Source organism: Boleophthalmus pectinirostris, unplaced genomic scaffold (genome assembly GCF_026225935.1).
Source record: "Boleophthalmus pectinirostris isolate CB_2022bp ecotype Guang Dong unplaced genomic scaffold, ASM2622593v1 HiC_scaffold_17, whole genome shotgun sequence".
Taxonomy (NCBI): Eukaryota; Metazoa; Chordata; class Actinopteri; order Gobiiformes; family Gobiidae; genus Boleophthalmus; species Boleophthalmus pectinirostris.
In genome coordinates this window covers 16471138-16491995 of record NW_026571115.1, presented here as the reverse complement: position 1 = coordinate 16491995, position 20858 = coordinate 16471138, and the positions used below count along the sequence as shown (strand labels likewise).

General features: G+C 38.7%; 2 protein-coding genes across 4 annotated transcripts; both read left to right on the top strand.

The window, feature by feature from the left end:
* The first annotated feature begins 17 nt into the window (after positions 1-17).
* On the top strand, positions 18-7279 carry tyk2 (tyrosine kinase 2). Of its 2 annotated transcripts, XM_020931925.2 has the most exons (24): positions 18-177; positions 604-806; positions 904-1027; positions 1094-1226; positions 1310-1473; positions 1560-1935; positions 2008-2184; positions 2684-2841; positions 2907-3024; positions 3096-3279; positions 3353-3459; positions 3753-3905; positions 3976-4063; positions 4172-4299; positions 4406-4541; positions 4760-4911; positions 5081-5225; positions 5308-5399; positions 5461-5650; positions 5898-6016; positions 6141-6313; positions 6451-6568; positions 6652-6762; positions 6842-7279. In XM_020931925.2, the coding sequence occupies exons 1-24, from the start codon at positions 146-148 to the stop codon at positions 6983-6985; spliced, it is 3525 nt and encodes a 1174-aa protein (XP_020787584.2). In that variant the 5' UTR covers positions 18-145; the 3' UTR covers positions 6986-7279. The 2 variants fall into 2 exon arrangements, with proteins under 2 accessions (XP_020787584.2, XP_055008938.1); XM_055152963.1 differs by lacking the exon at positions 18-177 and having other exon boundaries at positions 662-802.
* A 132-nt stretch (positions 7280-7411) lies between these two features.
* Positions 7412-14552, top strand: raver1 (ribonucleoprotein, PTB-binding 1). 2 transcript variants are annotated; one of them, XM_055152964.1, is made up of 14 exons: positions 7412-8059; positions 8867-8933; positions 9509-9978; positions 10369-10560; positions 10637-10757; positions 10827-10927; positions 11286-11367; positions 11755-11933; positions 12021-12096; positions 12168-12310; positions 12387-12452; positions 12618-12737; positions 12954-13016; positions 13088-14552. In XM_055152964.1, the coding sequence occupies exons 1-14, from the start codon at positions 7730-7732 to the stop codon at positions 13232-13234; spliced, it is 2157 nt and encodes a 718-aa protein (XP_055008939.1). In that variant the 5' UTR covers positions 7412-7729; the 3' UTR covers positions 13235-14552. The 2 variants fall into 2 exon arrangements, with proteins under 2 accessions (XP_055008939.1, XP_055008940.1); XM_055152965.1 differs by having other exon boundaries at positions 11716-11933.
* Positions 14553-20858: the final 6306 nt, after the last annotated feature.

Here is a 20858-nt window from a genome sequence, read left to right as displayed (position 1 = left end):
GAAACTGCAGGGGGCGTGGCCGCGCTGGTTTCGGGAAGTACCTCTCACAGACAGATCAGAAGTAGAAGTATGCGAAGGGGAATTACGCTCACAAGAAAATGAAGACTAAATTGAGCTCTTATTTTCCGTATTAGTGCTAGTTATCATGTCACACCGGCCAAATCGCGCTGTTAATGGGTAAGACTTGCTTGTTTGCTCTGTTTGCGTGTTTGCTGTAATGTTACTACAAATAGTGCTATAAAACACCGCACACAGAAGAAGATAACCTATGAATGGTGTAGATTAATTAAATGTCGCAATAGGCCAATCCTAAACACTGTGTTATTATCCAGTCCATATCAGAAGATCAAAATGAAAGTGTACGTACAAACGTGCGACTGTGAAAAGGACTATCTGAAGTGAAACATGGTGAAATCCCGGAAGTAACGTCAGTTTATTAAATCAAAAGTTAATTTGAGTATATCTTGTCAAAGTTATAATAAAACCACCACTGCCAAACACCTATAGCCTATATTAATATGATGTTATGTACTATATTCTCTCTCTGTCTTCCTCCCTCTTGCTCTCTCTGGCTCTCTCTCTGTCTTTCTCTCTGTCTCTCAGTGATGTGCAGTTTACGATGTTAAGGAAAAAAACATCCAAGAAGTGTTCGAGGTCATGGGTTTTTCCCGGTGAGAGTGAGCCTCCTGTGGGTCCAGGGGTGCATGTGTACCTGTTCTGGAGGCCTGAGGGGGAGCCCTACCTGTCCCACACATCTGGAGAGATCACAGCAGAGGAGCTGTGCATCTCAGCTGCAAAAGCAGTAGGTAAAATGACCATTCTAACCACTTATGATAATTGTACGCATTGCCTCACGCACTTCGCTTAAGCCTGTTCATTTTATTTGTTTTTTATTTTTTTTAGGGATAACTCCTTTGTGTTACATGTTGTATGCTCTCTATGAACCACTTTCATGTTGTTGGTACAGTCCAAACCATGTGTTCACGTTGGAGGAAAATACCCATCTGGTCCTTTACTTTCGGATGAGGTTGGTGTATAATATTTGATAAAGAATATTTTATTTGTGTGTAAACAACTTTTCTCTTGTGATAAGGTTTTACTTCCATAACTGGCATGGTCTTAATGAGAATGAGCCAAAAGTGTCCCGTTATACCCCCAAGTCTGGGACAGGTCAAGGATGTTCCCCTCTGCTTGAAATTTCATCGTTGGAGTACTTGTTCGCACAGGTTTATACTTAACACAATTAATCACGCAAATTTATATTTTTGAAACATCCTGAATAATGTTGACTTGTTTCTGTTGTTTAAAGGCTAAATATGAATTTGTAAATGAAGCAATAGAAATCGACGATATTCATTCTGAAGAAGAGTTAAGTCGCTTCAAAAATGAGAGCTTGGGAATGGCTGTACTTCACCTTTCTCACTACGCATTACAGAACAACAAAAAATTACAAGAAGTTGCTGAAAAAAATAGGTCATTGCAGTTCTTGGGATATATTATGTAGCAATATGACAACAAAGACTGACTTGGTTTAAAGCACACAATCGTTTGTTTTCTAGCTTCCATCACTGCATTCCAAGATCTTTTGCCAGACAAATTTCCAAGGACAACTTTCTGACAAAATACCGCATGAGGCGAATATTTACAGAGTTTGTCCAGGCTTTCCAACAGCACACTGTGGATAAAGGAAAACTTGGAACGCAAGAAATAATGTATAAATATGTCTCAACTCTGGAACACTTGGCTCCACGCTTCGGCACCGAAACATACCGTGTGTCTCGCATGGACCTATACAATGATGGGCAGGGATGTTCTTATTCCAACTCAAATCAGGAACAAAGTGCCTCAAAAAACAACTACAAAGCCCCTATCACACATGAAATAATGGTCTGTGGTTTAAAGGGCATTCAGTGGAGAAAGGTGTCTACCCAAATGGTATGTCCAAAGGCCAGGCACAGTTTGAAATCATTGCACAGTTAATTTGCATTAATGTGACATCTTTCTTAGGCTCAATCCAACCCGTACATTAGGGGTGATTACATGAGGAAGGCAAAACAGCACTCAACTGAAGCCAGTGGAAATACTCCCAATGCATGGACGTCTTTCTGTGATTTCCCTGAAATCACTCATATCATCCTCACAGAAGATAAAGTGCGCATTAGTACTGAGGACAACGGCTGCATGGTGAGGAGTGTCCTATTACCACTTTACAAACCACAGTACATTATTTCTTGAGATGCATTAAGCTTTATGCTAAGTAGTCTGTTTTAATGTATTGTGTTTATAAACTTTGTTTAGATATTTATTTTGAATGTTAGAACAAGGTGGCCCACCAAAGTAGTAAAAGTGGGAGATGTTGCACAACTTGGTGGGAGACGAAGGGGCAACGTTTTAAAATTATCATAGTAAGAACCTATTTTTTCATTCATTAGATCCAGTTCAAGTCTATATTGAATGCACTTTTCATCTAAGCAGACTGGGACAAACATTTTCATACAGTGTTTCCCCTACCATTACATATTGACAAGACGCACCGCTCCCACCAACAGCGGCCCTGCCCTGTCAATCAAATCATTCAGTGCTAATCATCCTTCCTCAAATTTGTCATCTTTACCAAAACCATTTGCCAAACCAGAAAACCTAGGCGAAACACTGACACAATTTTACATTGTTTCTTATTTAGGAGGCTCACATGGGCTCCAGGCAGGAGGCTCAGTCCTTTGCATCCCTGATTGATGGATACTACCGACTCACTGCCGATGCCCACCACTATCTCTGCTGTGATGTGGCACCCCCAAGGGTTGTGCTGAGTGCGAACAATACACTGCATGGACCTATACAGTGAGTTCATATAGATTCATACTTCTATTGAAGAAGTGCATTGGTAATGCTTGGTGTCATTCTAGGGATGAATTTGTGCTAATGAAGCTCAAAAAAGAGGCAGCTGAGGAGGGAGTGTTTCTTGTACGCTGGAGTGTTATTGACTATCATCGCCTCATTCTAGCTGTTCTGAGCAAAACTCAGGCATGTCATGAACCACTTTTTAAACTTTGTAAGGTTTGTCAAATTTATTGTTATCATATTTTCTTTTCTAGAAAGGATCTTTGCCAACCCACAAGCAGTTTCGAATTGAGTACAAAGGATCAAGGTTCTGTCTTGAGGGTTGGGACAAAGAATTTTCCGGTATGAAAGAGCTTACGGACAGCCTAAAAACATTCATTCTTCAGTCAGGATCTGAAACATTTACTGTAAAGAAATGTCTCCTTCCCAAACCACGAGGTGTGTGTTACAACAATATTAGTTTAGATTGTTTTAAGGATGTGTTCTTAATGTCCAAATTTTTGTTTTGTAGAGTTGTCCAATCTTATAGTTACAAGAAAAACAGAGGAAAATGACCCTCATCTCCCAAACTTACCAGAAGTACGGTTTATTCAAATAAAGGACAAAGAAATTGTGAAGGTATATTTCACTATGTATATTCAATGGTGCACTATATACTCTGTACTTTCTGGTAGCAGGTACTTGCCTCCATAGAGCTGAAAGGTTCCCTTCTATGGCATTAAATTAGTCTAGACAGAGACAAGCATGTAATGCCAGTTTACATACTATAGTGGAGCATTCTAGGCAAAAAACAAACAAACATCTAAGTGGAGACAAGCCAGTGTCGTACCCTCCATCAAAAAACATAGCTACGTAGTGAACTTGTCAAGTCCTTTGTTGGAGTTGTCTTGACTGTTTATTTTATGGAATAGAAAATACATCTGGGTCAAGGAACCAGAACATACATCTACTCTGGAACTCTGGTGCCAACCAAACAAGCAAATGCAAAGAATGACTTTAATGACTGCAGTGAAATTAAAGTTGCTCTGAAGATTCTTGACGATGTACACAAAAACATTGCACTTGTAAGTTATAGACCTTCTACCATAATAATCATATAATTGTAATAACATTAATAGATTTATTGTTTGTAAGGAATTTTTTGGGATAGCAAGCCTTATGAGACAAGTGTCCCACAGCCATTTGGTCTTTGTACATGGTGTATCTGTCAAAGGATCTGAAAGTAAGATTAAGAACATTCCAACTAGTTAGTGGTTTGGAAGATTGATTTGAAAATGTTTTTATTCCCTCCATTGTTTTTAATACTGCTTTAAACTTTGCCATCTGATAGACATCCTGGTTGAAGAATATGTGGAATTTGGGCCTCTGGATGTCTTCCTTCGCAAAGAAAAGGCGCAAATTTCTTCTCAGTGGAAATTACTAGTTGCGCAACAACTTGCAAGTGCCCTTAGTTACCTTGTAAGTTGAAACATTATCATGTTCTTCTCTTCTGATTGCACCAATTACTGCACAAATAAATAATTTTATAAATAAAACAGTATTCAACTTTTTTCTGAAACTACAGGAGACGAAGCAACTGATTCATGGGAATGTTTGTGGTAAAAATATTCTTGTTGCACGAAGAGGGCTGGAGCCTGGGATCGATCCTTTTGTGAAGCTGAGTGATCCTGGAATCGCACTCAGTGTTCTTTCAAGAGAAGGTCAGAATTATGCACTTTGACGTTTTTAACCAATATTCAGATTTATATCTGTGAGATTAAAACACAGGAAACTATAACTGACCCACTTCCTTTTGATTTACTTCCTGTTGCCATAGTCTTCTCTTTACAACATCAAATAATATTTAAAATGTAAAACTAAAATTACCTTTCTAAATAAATATACTGTTACTCATTCTGTTTTTTTGTTGTTGATGTAGAGCGTGTGGAGCGCATCCCATGGATCGCCCCTGAATGTATTGAAAGTGGGGCCTTTCTTGGCAATGCTGCCGACCAGTGGAGCTTTGGAGTCACTCTTCTTGAAATCTGCAATAATGGACATCTCCCAATGAGTTCCTGGACATTGTCTGAGGTTAGAACTCAAATTGACATGGATATTTTGGTTATGAACAGGCAGGCATAAAATTATCTAGTTTCATCATGAACCGTAATGTTCATTTAGTGATATTCCACAAGTGATTTTAAGATTCAGAGGCCAGCCTTAATATATATGACCACTGAATTGTGACTTCTTTCAATAGAAAGAGAGATTTTACAAACAAAAAGACAGTTTACCTCAACCATCCTCCGAGGAGCTGACCAAATTCATCAGTATGTGTTTGACCTATGAACCTTCAGAGAGGCCTTCCTTCAGAACTGTCCTTAGAGAGCTCACTAAAATTGGAGGTGGGTTTATTTCTTTCATATATTTTCCTTGTGCTGTTTTATTTAACCGTAAACATTAACCCTTTCATTCTTATGTGAACAGATTCTGAAATTACTCTGCCTGACCCAATGCCCCAAATGGACCCAACCGTGTACTACAAGCGGTACCTGAAAGAGATGAGAGAACTGGGAGCGGTAGGACATGATATGAGATTGTTTTGCCTTTGATATATATCTTACTTCTTTCTGGTCACAGGGCCACTTTGGAAAGGTTATTCTGTACTTATATGACCCTTCCAATGATCGGACGGGAGAGTTAGTGGCAGTAAAGGCCTTGAAACAAGATGGCGGCCATGTACCAGAGGGCTGGATGAAGGAGATTGAAACCCTGAAATCTCTCAGTCACACCAATATTGTCAAGTACAAGGGATGCTGCGCTGAACTAGGTATATGTGTGTTTAGGGACAAAATAATAGCCAGTTGATCATTTCAGCTTAAATTTAATTGGCTACTCTACATGCTCATTTATGTAAGATATGCAGTAATTTTTTCTGATAGAATTTTTTGGTGTTTTACTTTGTAGGTTTAGATTTGTGTGTTGTTGTTGTTGTTTTTGTTGTTGTTAATATTATTATTATTATTATTATTATTATTATTATTGACCACGATAATAATAATTTTTGTTTAACATAGGAGGACAAATGGTGCAACTAGTAATGGAGTATGTTCCTATGGGGAGTTTAAACAAGTATGCTCGTGAACGTAAGCTGAGTACGCCCCAGTGCCTTCTCTTTGCTCAGCAGATCTGTCAAGTAAGAACTATATTGTCTGTATTCCTCAATTACTGGCTGAATGCTATTCTTTATATTTCTTGTGACCTTTTTTGTAATGAAGGCTATTTTGTTTAATTTTGCAATTACTGTACTTCTAAAAAAGGGCATGGCATACTTACATTCTGAGCGTTACATTCACCGAGACCTTGCTGCCCGTAACGTGCTGGTGGAAAATGACAATTTGGTAAAGATTGGAGACTTTGGTTTGTCAAAATACATCCCTGAGGGGGAGGCCTACTACCGTGTACGTGAAGACGGAGACAGCCCAGTGTACTGGTAAGTTATGATCACTGCTTTTACTCTTTGTTTTTAATAATTGAAAAGCTCTATATTGTAAATAAAGTATTGTTACTGCAAAATGTATATTATTATAAAATACAAGGTATACTAACTATTCTTCTATTTTCTTCTAGGTATGCGATTGAATGCTTGAAAGAGAGCAAATTTTCTTTTGATTCTGACATATGGTCCTTTGGTGTTACGTTGTATGAAATCCTGACACGTTGTGACCCTCGTGAAAGTCCTCCCAGTGTATGTTTAACATAAAGTTTGTAATATAACTCTTCTTCTCTATAAAATCCATTGTAATTCTAAAATGTGTCTGTGCTTTTCAGAAATTCAATGAAATGAAGGGGGCGGAGCATCCCCAGCTGACTGTGATGCTACTCATTCAAATGTTGGAGAGACAAATCCGATTGCCTTGTCCCAGAGACTGTCCACATGAGGTAAATATGCCTATCTCCAAAATCAACAATCATACTATGGCTGTGGTACAAGATATAATCATATTTTCCTGTACGACAGGTGAAGATCATTATGGATCAGTGCTGGGCCACCAATCGCAACCATCGCCCAAAATTTTGTTCACTTATTAAGAGATTTGAGGATATTCGTCAAAAATACGACTGGCAATCCAATGGCAACTTTTCTCTTGCCCAGATTTGCTGATTTATGTCAGTGTATGGGCCTGTTTTTGGTATAAGTGAATACTAAGTTAACCCGCTAATATTTTATTCAAAGACAATTTTAGATATTACATATTACAATGTTTGTAGATAAAGGATAAACTCGAATTGAAAACCAGGTCAAAGACACTATAAATATGCAAATATGCAATACTTTTATGTAGCCTACTATCAATAATGTTTTGTGCTAAATATTTAATATGATGCTGTTTACATCTTTATCCATAGCTCTATCATAGTGTTCTTTTTTTTTGTTATATAAACTCATGAAATGTCAGTCTTCGTTTTGTTACTGTTTAATGTTTTTGTTTTGTTTTTGTTTTTTGTTTTTTTAAGTTGATTTAAAGTTCTTAAAAAAGCAGTTCATCACTTTCTCATCATAGTTGCTTATTTATAACTCCTCAACCCTTCCTCTGGTCAATTAGATCTCACATATTCATCGTTGATTTTGATATGATGATTTTGCTGAGCACAGGTTTCAAAACACTGTAATCATTCTCATTCAAATGTGTTTGACCCCGGAGGCACCTGTGGGTGCAATGATCTGTGCTCGCTCAGTCATTGGTCAGGCGAAGCTGTAACCCCGCCCACAGCGCTCTTTACGTCGTCGTCCTGGAGATCGCGTCCTGCTCTAGTCCAATCAGGAGCAGCGCTGAGAGCACGTGTGTATTGTTTAAACTGCTCAAATCCATCTGCACTTTGAACACAAACTTCCACCGAGCGAGTCATGGCGGCCGTCGTGTCTGTAAGCACCGCTTCCAAAGAGGAATCCACAGACACCGGGCTCAGATATGCCTCTCGTTCTCACAAGGAACACTACGACCATACGTTGACCGAGCGCGAAAAGTGGATGCCCGGCGTAGATCGTCGCCATCCAGACCTCGAGGGGAAAGAAGAGGGTCCCATAGCGGGACGCGAAAGTCAGCGGAGGGTCGACGAGGACCTGACATCTCTGAGCCCCGAAGAAATTGAGGCCCGCTTAGAAAGAACTCGTCGGGAGTTTTATAACCGCAGAAAAATAATAATTAAAAACCTCCCATCTGACATTAACAACCAGGTAAGTTTTCACTTTTCACTCGAGTAAAGCTGGCTAGTATTAGCCTAGCTCAGCTACTGCCCCCTGTCTGCCATGCCGCAGGTGTAACGATAGTAATAATTTAGTTTACATTTTAATAGGGATGGGAGAATATGATGGGTTCCTTCGTTATCCTTTTTAGTTTTTATACACATCAGAACTTTAGCTCTATAATCCTTATTTCATAACTTTGGGGTGAGTTTCTGGTGGGGTATGATTCTTTGATAGCTGTCACTATCCACCCCCCGCCCCGCCCCGCCACAGCCTGTCAGGCCAGCTGCTCTGGCCTTTGGCCTTTAACTTAGTTGATTCAGAAAATGTTTGAATCACACTAGCCATATATTTGACTACTTATTTAAAAAAAAAAAAAAACACGTTATGTTGTTGGGCAGAGTTTAATTTGCTCTCACATTTTGGGAATTTGCCTGACTCGTGAGAAGCTGCGGCCCAGCATTGTTCAGGGCGAGCTGTGGCAGTTCGAGATGTGGGCCATGTTACAACAAAAGCTGGAAGGTGTGTGAACAAAGCATTTCAGAAAATGCTAGAAAGCATCACCATTCCGTTTGTGAATGGGTAAAGGCAGCACAGAACAATTTCTCAACAACAAAGCGTTGTTCGGTCCGTCCCCACACATGTGTCCTGGGTTACCTCATTCACCCCTCTTTAAATCTCTCTCTCCTCTTAAAATTGTGTATTTGCTGCAGAAAAGAAAATATTTACAATTCAAATTGCAGTAACTTCAAAAAAGACATTTTCTTATCTGGAGGTTCCTTATTTATTTTTTTGCAGGAGGTCCATGAGCTGCTGGCCAACTATGACCTGAAGTACTGCTTTGTGGACAAGTACAAGGGCACAGGTTGGTATTGTGTTATAAACATTGTTGGATTCCTCGACTTTTTGCCTAAATTACTGTTGAGCGCACACAGAGCCAGGAGACAGGCTTTGGATTTTAGTGCTGCCGGCAGCCATTGTTTGAATGTCAAAGGACAAAGCAACTCTGTGAAAGCTTCTGTGTGGCAACGCTTGCCTGACTGTATACAAAATGCATTTGTTAATGTCTTAAATGTGTCTGAAATGCAACACATTGAAGAAAAAAAAATAGTGTGGGAAGATTTGAATCATATTGTTCATGAAGTCACTAACTGACACTAACTACTAGTGGTGTGCTATTTATTCCAGTTGATGATGTTAACAATTCTGCACAGTTTAGAAAAGAGTTTTTACTGGGATTATCCTGCTTTAGGGTTACTGTATCAGCTGCATAAAGTAGTCTCAGTATTATCGTTAATCATATTTTCTGTAGCAATATATTAATTACTATTGTGAAACAGGTAGTTTAAGTCAGTAAAGTTTACAGATTATTATTCTTAGTTCTACATTCACCACCAGTTCACACTAATCTGTACCTTTGGTATTTTGTGGTTCCCATAGCTTTTGTGACACTACTTAATGGAGAACAAGCCCAAAGCGCCATCAAAGAGTTCCACCAGCATGTCCTACGTGAACGGGAGATCTCTGTTCAGTTGCAGCCTACAGATGCTTTGTTGTGTATCGCAAATCTGCCCCGTACTTTGACCCAGCAGCAGTTTGAAGAGCTGGTGAGGCCCTTCGGTAACCTTGAGCGCTGCTTCCTGGTATATAGTGTCTCCACAGGACACTCCAAAGGCTATGGCTTTGTGGAATACATGAAAAAGGATTCAGCTGCCAGAGCTAAGTCAGAGCTCCTCGGAAAACAGCTGGGCTCCCGCATGCTGTACGTACACTGGACAGAAGTGGGGTCCCTCACTTATCCACTTCTGCATTCAAAATGTCTGTGTGTGGACCACATGCCACAGAGTCTGTTGACAGCGCAGGACCTCCGCAGTGCCCTGTCTGACACACATGTGCCAGTCTTTTGCCAGGTAAACCTTTTAAAACGAATACTTAAAAGTCTTTTTTTTTATATATATATATTAATCGCAACACAGAGCCCTAAATATTGAAACGTTTATCAATTTTGGATGGTTTATTTTTTTGAGTAACTTACCTTTTAGCCTACTTTTCATGTGGCCACTCAAAATTTCAATAGCAATGAGGTTTCTATGGTGATGACCACCTGACTTCCACAGGGCTGTTCTGGAATGAGAGCAGCAGAGAAAAGCACAACATGCACAGCCACAACATGCACAGCCACAAAATGCTGCGATAGTGATAACTTTGGAAATCTCATCATTCTTCCCTCAAGTTTTTAACTTTATTTTTTTGTAAATGTTTGTATGCGTTACATTTTTTTTTTCTTTTTCTTTTAACAGTTGGCTCAAGGGCAAGATGGCAGCTTTCAGCGTTTTGCAGTATTAGAGTTCTCCACGGCTGAGATGGCAGAGGAAGCACAGCGTTTGTTGGATGGCAGGCTGCTCTGTGGTACACACATCCGGGTGTCTTTCTGTGCACCTGGGCCTCCTGGGAGGAGCATGTTGGCAGCTTTAATTGCTGCCCAGACAATGGTATAAAAGTCTCTCTGGCTTTATTAGTTGTGGTCATATATTTTACACAATAGTATTTGACCTTATGGTGTTGTAGGCTGTGAACCGGGGCAAAGGCCTCCTCCCAGATCCCACAGCCATGCAGATCCTCACAGGCCTCAGTAATCCTGCAGCACTTAAAATGCTGCTCAACCCACTTCCACAAGGACAAAAACAAGGTAAAGGGATCCACCATTTTCTACCAATGGGGAGTAGTAACCTTATATTAAAACAATGGGACTTTACAGGGATCTTGGGTGCTGCGCCGACTATGCCCCTGCTGACCAACCCTGCCCTCTCAGTCGCACTGCTACAGCTATTGCTTCAGAACCAGGCCAAGGCCCAGCAGGTATAGCAGTCATCCCTTTGTTTGCCCTGTCCATTCTGTTTAGGCTTTATTTAATTACACTGATCTGCTTGTCACCATTAGCATGCCTTTATGGGAAATCCTCTTCTTTGGACTGTGAGTGGTAATGGGGCTTATGTTTGGCCATGTGTGCAGTGATTTCGCATTATTTCTACTCTTACCTATAACATGACAAGCATAAGCTTTTGTCTGGAAACCTGTTGAGTGTGTGATTTTGAGTAATGCAGTTTGACTATTCAAACAGCTGGGACATGATTTCATTTGAGTATTGGCAGCTGGTTGGCTGAGTGCTTTAGAGTCTCCCCCTGTGATTGACCTGTGTCCTGTGCTTTGGCTGCAGGCTCCGGGGCTCATCGGTGACAGTCCTCTAGCATCTCTGCCTGGCCAGCAGGGAGTCCATCTGCTCAAAGACCTGCCCCAAGGTTTGGCTTCCACTTATTTCAGACATACCTTTTTAAAAACTACACATCTCATGTTTTCATGTTCTCTTTGGAGCCCATTAAGTTTAGCTTATTAAACAAGGTGTTTTTAAATGTATAGGAGTATATGAGGTTAAATAATTAAAAATTCAGAATGTTGTGATTTATGTCTTAGTTCAGAACTTAATTTTGTATTTTTCTATAAATGTTGTGCTGTTTTTGAAAAATTGAAAAATTGTACCTCAATTAACAATGACATATTTTGCAGGTTGAAGCACAACCACTTGACCAAAATGGATAGTTTTCTAACAATCTTTTATTGCACTTAAGATATTGAAAAGCAGTGCCGAGAGCAGAGTTTTTATTTGATCTTGGGTGCTGTAATTCCAGGTTTGGGGCTACATACAGAGCCCCTGGTGCCCCTAAAGCCTTGTAGAGCCTTGTCCAGGGAACAGGAGTCACCCACAGCGGCATGCTCTTTCCCTCAGACTCCCTGTCCCACTCTGCAGGGGCTGTCCATGCCTCTGATGGCGGCTGCGATGGGGTCTGATGGCCATTCGCCACAAGGGGTAAAGGCAAAACCACTTTTCTTTGTTGTTGCCAGTCAAAACATAACATTTCCTTAACCATAACTGTTCTATTTCCCTTTTCTTCAGACCTCGTTACTTGGTGAACCTCCCAAAGAAAGGAGCCTTTCCCAGGGTCAATTTATGAACCCTGTTTTTCCTGCAGGTGCTTATTGTGTCCATTGTATTTTACTGTACATTTTTTAGTGTCTGATTTTATGCTTGGGGGCTTCCTAGGGGTAAATGGCAGGTCCCACCCCTACAGAAGAAGACCCACATTAAGTAATCTGTCCAACCAGTCAGCTCTGCAGAACATGCAGCCAAATTTCAGCCTTCGCTACCTGGAGCCATACACCCCTGAATTTTCTCCTTTATTTGGTGTAAGTTTTTTCTTGTTTGAGTCTTCATTTCATTGATTTATAAATTATTAATTTTTATTATTATTTTTTTTTTAAGGATCCCCTGACATATTTGTATGAACAAGAGAATCTTGACTCTGGGGCATTAGGATTAGGACAGCAGGTAATGTCAAGTCTTTCTTTATGAATGTGACCAAGTACACTATTCAACAAGCAACTTTAGTTTTATTTTAACATTTTTGGAGTAAATATACTGCATGTTTTTATTACTAGCTGATGTCGATGGGACTAAAATTTCTAGAGAATCTAACCTTTATTTTTTTTGCAGGTTCCTCAACAATACAATGAAAGATTTTCCCACTTTAGTTTGCCACCAAGCCCTCCACAGTCATACTTCAGTTCAGGGTCTGACCCTGCCAACAGTAGTGGCCTTCCACATCTGAACAGAGTGAGTTGTAACTTTTTTATGTCTAACTCTTAACAAAATTAAATTGATTTAAATTGAATGTGAGTCTGTTACCATAGAAATTAGTTTATTGGTTAGCTAAATGGTACTAGATCTAGTTTGCACTAGGGCCAAATAACTGAGTGCAATAATGTGTGATTACTCATAAAGCCCTTAAATGTATGTTTATAGACAGTCATCCCTTGTTTTTGTGCACAGGCAGTAGGGATGCCGCCAAATAGTCACACTAACTACCCCCCTGGTTTTGGAGCTGTCCCCAAGGTGACTGACACTGGGAGTTGAACTCTTAACTGTCTGTGATGCAATACTAAACATATCGTCTTTTACTTTAGACTCCTATTGGCAGCCATAAGCGTGTGTTTTCTCGGCTCATTCCGTCTCCTGAGCCCAGCCCTGAGGGAAGCTATGTGGGCCAGCACTCCCAGGGCCTCGGAGGTCACTACGCCGACTCCTACCTGAAGCGCAAGCGCATTTTCTGAGCTCCCACCCACCTGTTACAATGATGAATTTTGGACAGTCTAAGGATTTATCTATGACCTGCGGAGGGCGCTGTGGAGTCTGGGCTACAGCTATCTGATGCTTGTGGCTTTTATGGGAACACTTGGTGATCACAGTTTGTGTTTTGTAAATATGATTTTTAGTGTATTGGCTATTTAAGTTTTTACTTTAAAATTTTTATTTTCTGTTAGAAAATATATACAGCTGAAACAATTGTAAACTGGATTAAGTATTTTCTTAACCCTTTTATTTTATGTTCAGAGCAATAATTGGGCCAGTTTACAAAAGCAGCCAATGGTTGCTCTTTTTCATCTTCACTAAGTGATCCTCTCTGTGACTGTAGACAAAGGGACGCGTCTAAAACGAGCTTTAATAGAATAGGCTCTATGTTGTCCTTCAGTGTGTCTTATGTAAAAAGTTCAGTTTGGTGTCTTTTTGGGTGTCTTTTCCTTTGTCCACTGTTTTTGTTTCCTTCATAATTGTTGTTAAAGCCTGATTTGGTTCAGAACATAGCTTTCCATCCACAAAGTGACAGCTATTTATTGTGGTTTTTTTTTTCTTACCAAGAATGCTTTGTAATTTCCAGACCAATTTATTTTTCACTTTGTTTGTCAAATCACATCATCCTAATGTGTTAGTCAGGCACTGGTGAGCAATGCACTGGTCACACATAGTCACCTGTACAATATATTTCTAACTTTATTTACTGGAGTCAAGTTTTCTGTGTTCTTGATATAATTTTGAATGTTTGAACTCAAGTTAGGATTTGAAAGGGGCTGTGTGTTGTCTTTTTATCTGCCTACATGTCAAGACTGAGGGATGAGTATATGGCAGCTAAATTGATGGACACTCTTCCTGTAATTGTCTGTCTGGAAGTAAATGGAAGCTACAGGCTCCTAATTGGCCAGTGGCATTATGGTCTTTTCCCCTTTAATTATCTGACAGTTTGATTGTGAAAACCCATTACCTCTGCTATAAAACACAGCTCTTAACAGTATTTTGTGAACAGTTTCTATATATATAGTATTTACTTATTTGCCGTGTAATCAAGTTTGACTATATCGCTGGAGTCTTGAGCTTTTTTCATTGTTTTCTTGAATCATACCTGCCACTGGTCTGGTGTTTTGGGATGAATTTTGCTGCTCATTTGTGCGTGTGTTTTTGAAACTCTTTCTGACCGATGTGGGACGTGCCACAATAGACTGCTCATGTGTATGGACCAAGAGATGTGTAGCCTCTCTCTGTACCACCAGGGTTGTCTGTGTGACAGTGTGTGCTAGTAAATGTTATTTAAACCACCACTGTGTTTGTGCTGTCATTTATTTGCACTGGAAATCATCTCGCTAAGATGTCATTTTAGACATGGTTCATCACTCATTAATGTTTTCAAGGGAAAAAGAAAAATGTGATAATAGGATTTAGTTTTGAAGCACAACTTCCCCTGAATGTTTCTGTCTTGTGAATAAGAAGTGTAGAAAATATTATGTTGTACTCCTGAATGTTATAATTTTAAGACTTGACACCTACCGATTATTTTGGAACTTTTCACTTAATTTTCACGTTTAGTCTTAGACATGATTCATCACTCATTGGTCAGTGTTTTGAGGGGAGTGCAACTTTATAAAGTTTACAAGGATTTCATGTTGAAGTGCAACATTCCCCGATTTAATTTTAATGTCTTATGATCAAGAATCATGTAAAAGACAAATGACAAATAGATAATACTCCTAACAGTGTGTGAGCAGGGTTACATTGACAATAAAAAAACATAAAAACCTGTGGCATGAAATCTAGTTGGTAATTTTGTGTTTTCTGGATCACTTTTAATAATGTAAATATTTAATAGTACTTGTATGTAGTATTTCTTTTGTCCATGGGAAGCTGCTTGATTTAATTGAACCTTTTTACATGATCAAATTAATATCGATGTTTATTGTAGATATCTTGTTATATTTTTCCATTGTGGGGTATTTGCAATGAGGCTTAGGTACATAATTTTAACATGTAACCTCTGAAGCCCTGCCTTCTCAGCCCAGTACTCCTGACAATTCCTATTACACAAGTGTTTCTCTCTGAGCTTCGTTGGGTGTGTGACCATCCATGAAGGCAGCTATCCCTCTGCATACTGATGTGGAGAAACAAAGCTACAAGAAGCCTTGAATTAATACAATGTTGCTCACATGGTTTTACGGGCTCCATTAGTCTAATCTGCCAGCACAAAGGTTACATAGGTCACCACCATGAAGACAATTAATGCTGCCAATATGAATTATTGTCATAGATTATTATTCAAGGACATCTCTCCCATTTACTTACATGCGTATAACTGTTGAATCAATAATAAATGTCTCACTGCTTAAATGTCTTATATTACACAAAATGGACTCTTATAAGCTTTAAGAAATGTTATGTTATTACTGTTGTTACCCTGTCAAAAACATACCTAAAATTGTGTCTTGTTTCATTCACATGTTTGAGTAAGTCTTTATTATTTGTTTTTCTACATGTCTAATGCTCAAAATGCTCTGCTCCACCTTGTGATGTCATGAATTAGTAGTTTTTCAAGTTAATAGCTACCTTTTACCTTTAGTTCATTAGAGACGGGCATTTCCAGGGCTGAAATTATCCAAATGATTCTCGTGAAGGTGTATGGTGTTTAAAAATACACTTCCTGTATTACCATATGACATCAGAAGGTGGAACAGACTGTTTTCTGTTTGAGAGAAGAACTCAGTCCAAATATGCAGGGTTTGTGTTAAACATGTGTGAATGAAACAAAACACAACTTCAGATATGGTTTTTATGAGGAAACACAGAACTAGGGATGTAATGATATCCAAATCTCTCGGTACAATATTATCATGATATGCATCTCTCCATACGTATTATACATACGGTATTTTGTAATCTATGTTATAATGTTGTTTCTTCATCAAAAACATAGAGTTGTGTCTTGTTTCATTCACAATCCTGCATATTTAGGCTGTATCCTTCTCTCTAACAGAAAACCCGCTGTTCCAACTTATGAAGTCATGTGGTAGTACATGACATGCTCTACTGTGTTTTTAAACTCCAAATGGTAAAAGGTAGCTGTTAGCTTGAAAACTACCACTTCAAGACATCACAAAGTGGAACAGAGCATTTTATACTTTGGAAATATAGACAGACTAATAATAAAGGGTTAACCAAAAATGTGTGAATGAAACAATACACAACGCCAGGTATGTTTTTGAGGAGGTAACAACGTTATGACATGGCACAAACCTCATAAGGGTCAATTTGTGTAATATAGGACTGTAAAAAGGTGCATTGAAATTAGATTCTTTTACTGCTATACCCATGTTAGCTTGCAATCATATCATTAACTCTAAAACAGACCAATTAGCACAACATCTTCTACTCAAGAATCTTCACATTAAGCCAAGACTACACACTTTTACAATGCAAGAGGGACTGGCTCGCAAGGCAATAAGACCAACAGGGTTCTTCATTGGTCCTACCTTACTGTTATATGCAGCATTTTTAGGGCTTTTAAATCATTATTCACTAGGGCAATGGTCCTCATTTCTTATCATTCTGAAACTTATGGATATCAGAGTTTTTGTGTTTTCTTTCTTTCTTGCATTAAATTTAAATAAAGTATTCTCGTCATTTGTGTGTGTAGTGTGTCAAAATGTAATATAGTGAGATCTACTAGAGTTAATTGATAAATAGAAGCTGGTGAGTAATGCCACATTTAGTCATTTGAAGACATGTGGATGAGTAATAGGCCTATTTTGCATACTACATATTTCTTTTGTGACTACTTTCCCTATTAGACGTAGGCCTAAGTCTAAGTAACAAAAGCTGTATGTAGGCTATACATTATTCAGTATAAATCAGAAGCCACACCCAAACATTTACCCACTATTTAAAAGTAGAAGACTATTTAATATCACATGACTAATAAATTCTTATGTGAGTAGACTCCAATTTATCTCAAATAAAATAAGTATACAGCAGGCACAATTTTGCATCTTTTATTTGTTGCTGATTAAATGACCTTTAGCAGAATTCTGACAAAAACTTGATATCTGCCGTGTGTCTGGACTAAAATTGGACCGTGATGGCATTGGCACAAACAATGCGATTTGAGAGGTTTTTGTGTCCAGGGAGTTTCTGCCAGCCAGTCCGAGCGCTCTTCAATGCTCGCTGGGACCTCAAGAATAACATCTAATCAAAAGCTTTCATCATGATGGCAGCTCCGAGGAAGATGAGCGCCACTTGGCCCTCTGTAACTCGGTCTGAGCAGCGTCGTGTAGACTGTTGCAGGTGAAGATAAAACCTCACGTAACCTGCTATTGTTAAGGGAATAGGGAAGCAATTTGAGTCAGTAGTGTAATTATATAGGTCTACAGAGATGCTTGAACATTTGGCATTGCTACTTTTGGTTTTGTACTAGTTCTCTGATTGAGGAATTATAGTAGAAGTAGTTGCAGAAATGGATCACGTTGTCCACATTCAGAAAAGTTACGGAATGCAGCATTGAAGGGCCATATTATGCAATTGACTGATCTGATCTACAGTATGCTATAATTAGGGAAAAAGTCTCACAATAATAACGTGGGCTGTCACAATATATCGAATTACAAGTTCCATTGCGTGGTTTTATAGTAGCAACAGTTTATAAACATCTGCAACTACATATCCCATGATTCATTTCAGTGCAGACAACAACAGAAATATGTTGTTTACTTGAATTCTTGGGATTATGAAATAATTCACACCAAAATCTTGTCAAGGTATTTTAAAAGCAAAAAAGTATCCTATTTACAATTATGTCAGCCTCTCCAAAATATCGTAGTGCAGGCCCTTTGAGTTCACAATGATGAAGTAGTATTGTATTCAAGCACACCTACATTCTCCCTTTGTTACTGCTGCTTTTGTGCACCAATGTGTGCAAAACGCTCTTGGTCACCTGCTGCCATTCACCACAGCGCCCTCTGCTGGCTCCACGCAGCACTGCCTGAATCCTGTTTCACTTATTTAGATTTCTGCCTTTCATTCTCCACCCACACAGTCACCCAACGCACAGTGCCGAAACCTGCAATTCTCCAAAACAGACCGTGGAAGCAAGAGGAGGACGACACATCACTGCGGCACTCTTGTCACGTCTCCCACACGTTTAAAATTAAAAAGTACAAAGTCAGTAATGCAGTAAACTAGTACAATGAGAGGGAATTCTTTAAGTGAAATTGTATCTTTTATTTCACCATAGAACCAACATAGTGTAACCAAATAGGGTCTGTCACAAGAGCTGTTTATAGCTGGATTAGTCATAGCAGCCCACTCCCCCCACAACAAACCATGTATAAAATGTCTCGCTATAGCCCATGAAATAAAGCTACAGCCTTTTTCTAGCTTAAAAAACAGACACTGGATTTGAATGATTCCTTTGCTGAACCCCCCACACCCAAATTGATATTCAAATTATTTCACTTAACCTTATTTAAGACTTATGGACCTTCTTATCTTTTTGTAGTCTACTTCTATCATTATGGCATTTACAATGAGTTCCTATGTTTAAGTAATGAGCTCCAGTAGGTCAGGAACTGCCCTCAATGCTATTTATTGTTATTATATTATGTGCATTCAATTCTATTTTGCAGGCGTAAGAAAACTATAAAGGTTAGAACTTAAAGGGTCTTGAACTGAAAGCATAAAACAGTACTTCATAAATTTATAGCCTACTTGAATCCATCTCTAACTCACAAGAACTTAAAAATAACCTTTTATAGATTCAAGCCTGTTTTGTTGGATGTTTGAAGGCTTTGTAAACTATAACAAAAATTAATAATAATAAAGACTTCCCTTGAAACATTACCAGGAACTGCCAGGCTTAAGAATTCTGCACATTTCAGAGCATTTTTGTTGATGTTTGAACTTCAAGGTTAGCTCTTATTTTTTTCCATAAAAGATGGGGTATATTATATAAATATATGCAGTCTTTGTGATTTGATAATTATGTGAGAATGTGATTTCTTTATTGCAATTAATTGTACAAGCCTAATTAACTTCTATGAGTTTAAAGGAGCACTGTGTAACTTTTCTGGTGGAGGGTCCGTTAGATACTTTACTCCATGGAGAAGTTATTGCTTTGTCTGGAATATTTCACAGTAAACCTTACTGTCTTCTGGAGAACAAACCAGACCAAGTTACAGGTTAGATCTGTGGAGAGGCACCCTTGTTCCTAGTCATAATACCTGTTTTTCTGGGTATTTTAGCAGTAAAAACTACCTGAAATTGAATAAATGTAAGGTAGAGCTGTTTAATGTCATACTGTGGAATATTCCAGACAGAGCAATGACATCTCTGTACAAACAAGTAGGTGATGGGCCTCCAACCAAAAAGTTGCACAGCGCATTTTTAAAATTGATTTTATATCACAGCAACCACACTAACTTTGAGCATGAGTAAAGTAGGAAAAATTGATTGCTATGAAAACCAATCCCACCCAGCAAGGCCATCACAGCTCTACAAATTTATCTGGGATATTTTAGAAGCTCTAAAATCTAGTTATGGTATCATTTGAGGCCTCACTGGTCGTCTGCTTGTCCCAATAGTGAAACATTGTCTGGTTTCCATATAACAGCATACCTTCCAGTCTAGCCCCTCCTATGCTTTTGTTGCACAACAGTGATTGGGTGAGGAGAGCAGGCAAAATTGTACTCAAGTTAAAATGTATGTAAAATCTCCAAATGTACACTCATAAGAGAAAATGCAATTGGTGAAAAACTGAACGGTGCCAGAAAATGCCTGTAAGCCTCAGTGTTTTCCATTAATAGAGGAAACGGTGCTGGCCTCCCAAAGTCTAAAATTCTACCCCATAAACTAAAAACAACTTGCTCTATACACTGGAATCACAAAATCACACTTTGTTGTGACAGTAGAGTTGGTGGTTGGTAGAGCATTTGTCCACTGATCCAGCAAATCAACATAAACAGAACAGAACAGCCAGATCCACAGGTTGGCGTGTGATTCCAGCTCCCACAGATGAACGCAATTGTTGTGTCCTAGGGCAAGACACTAAACTCCCAGAGTCTGCATACACTGGTGTATGAATGTGTGTGTGAATGGGTGAGTGGTTCCTTGATGTAAAGTACTTAAAGTGCCTTGAAGGTGGAAAAGCGCTTTATAAAAATGTGACAATTTACCTTATTTTACCATCATAAACATTTTACAACTATGCAGGGCAAAAAGGTCTCCTTTCCAATTAGGCAATAGCTGTCATTTATACTCAACAAACTGTATAAAATAAAATGATTCAAATCAAAATTATTTGTTCCACCATAGTCTACTTAAAATCTGTGGGAGACACTGAGTCTATATAACCTATGTTATTACTACTACTAACTAAAGCAGGGCTGTCAAACTCAAATTCACAGAGGGCCAAAATTAAAACTGGGACTAAGTCGTGGGCCAAACTAAATATTTACTGAAAAATTTCAAAAACATCTCCATGTTTTCTCTTCTTTGGAGATATGTAATATTACACTTTTTTTTTTTTTTTTTTAATTAAAATAAATGTTTAATAAAAGTTTTGCTTAAACATTGAATCCTGAACAA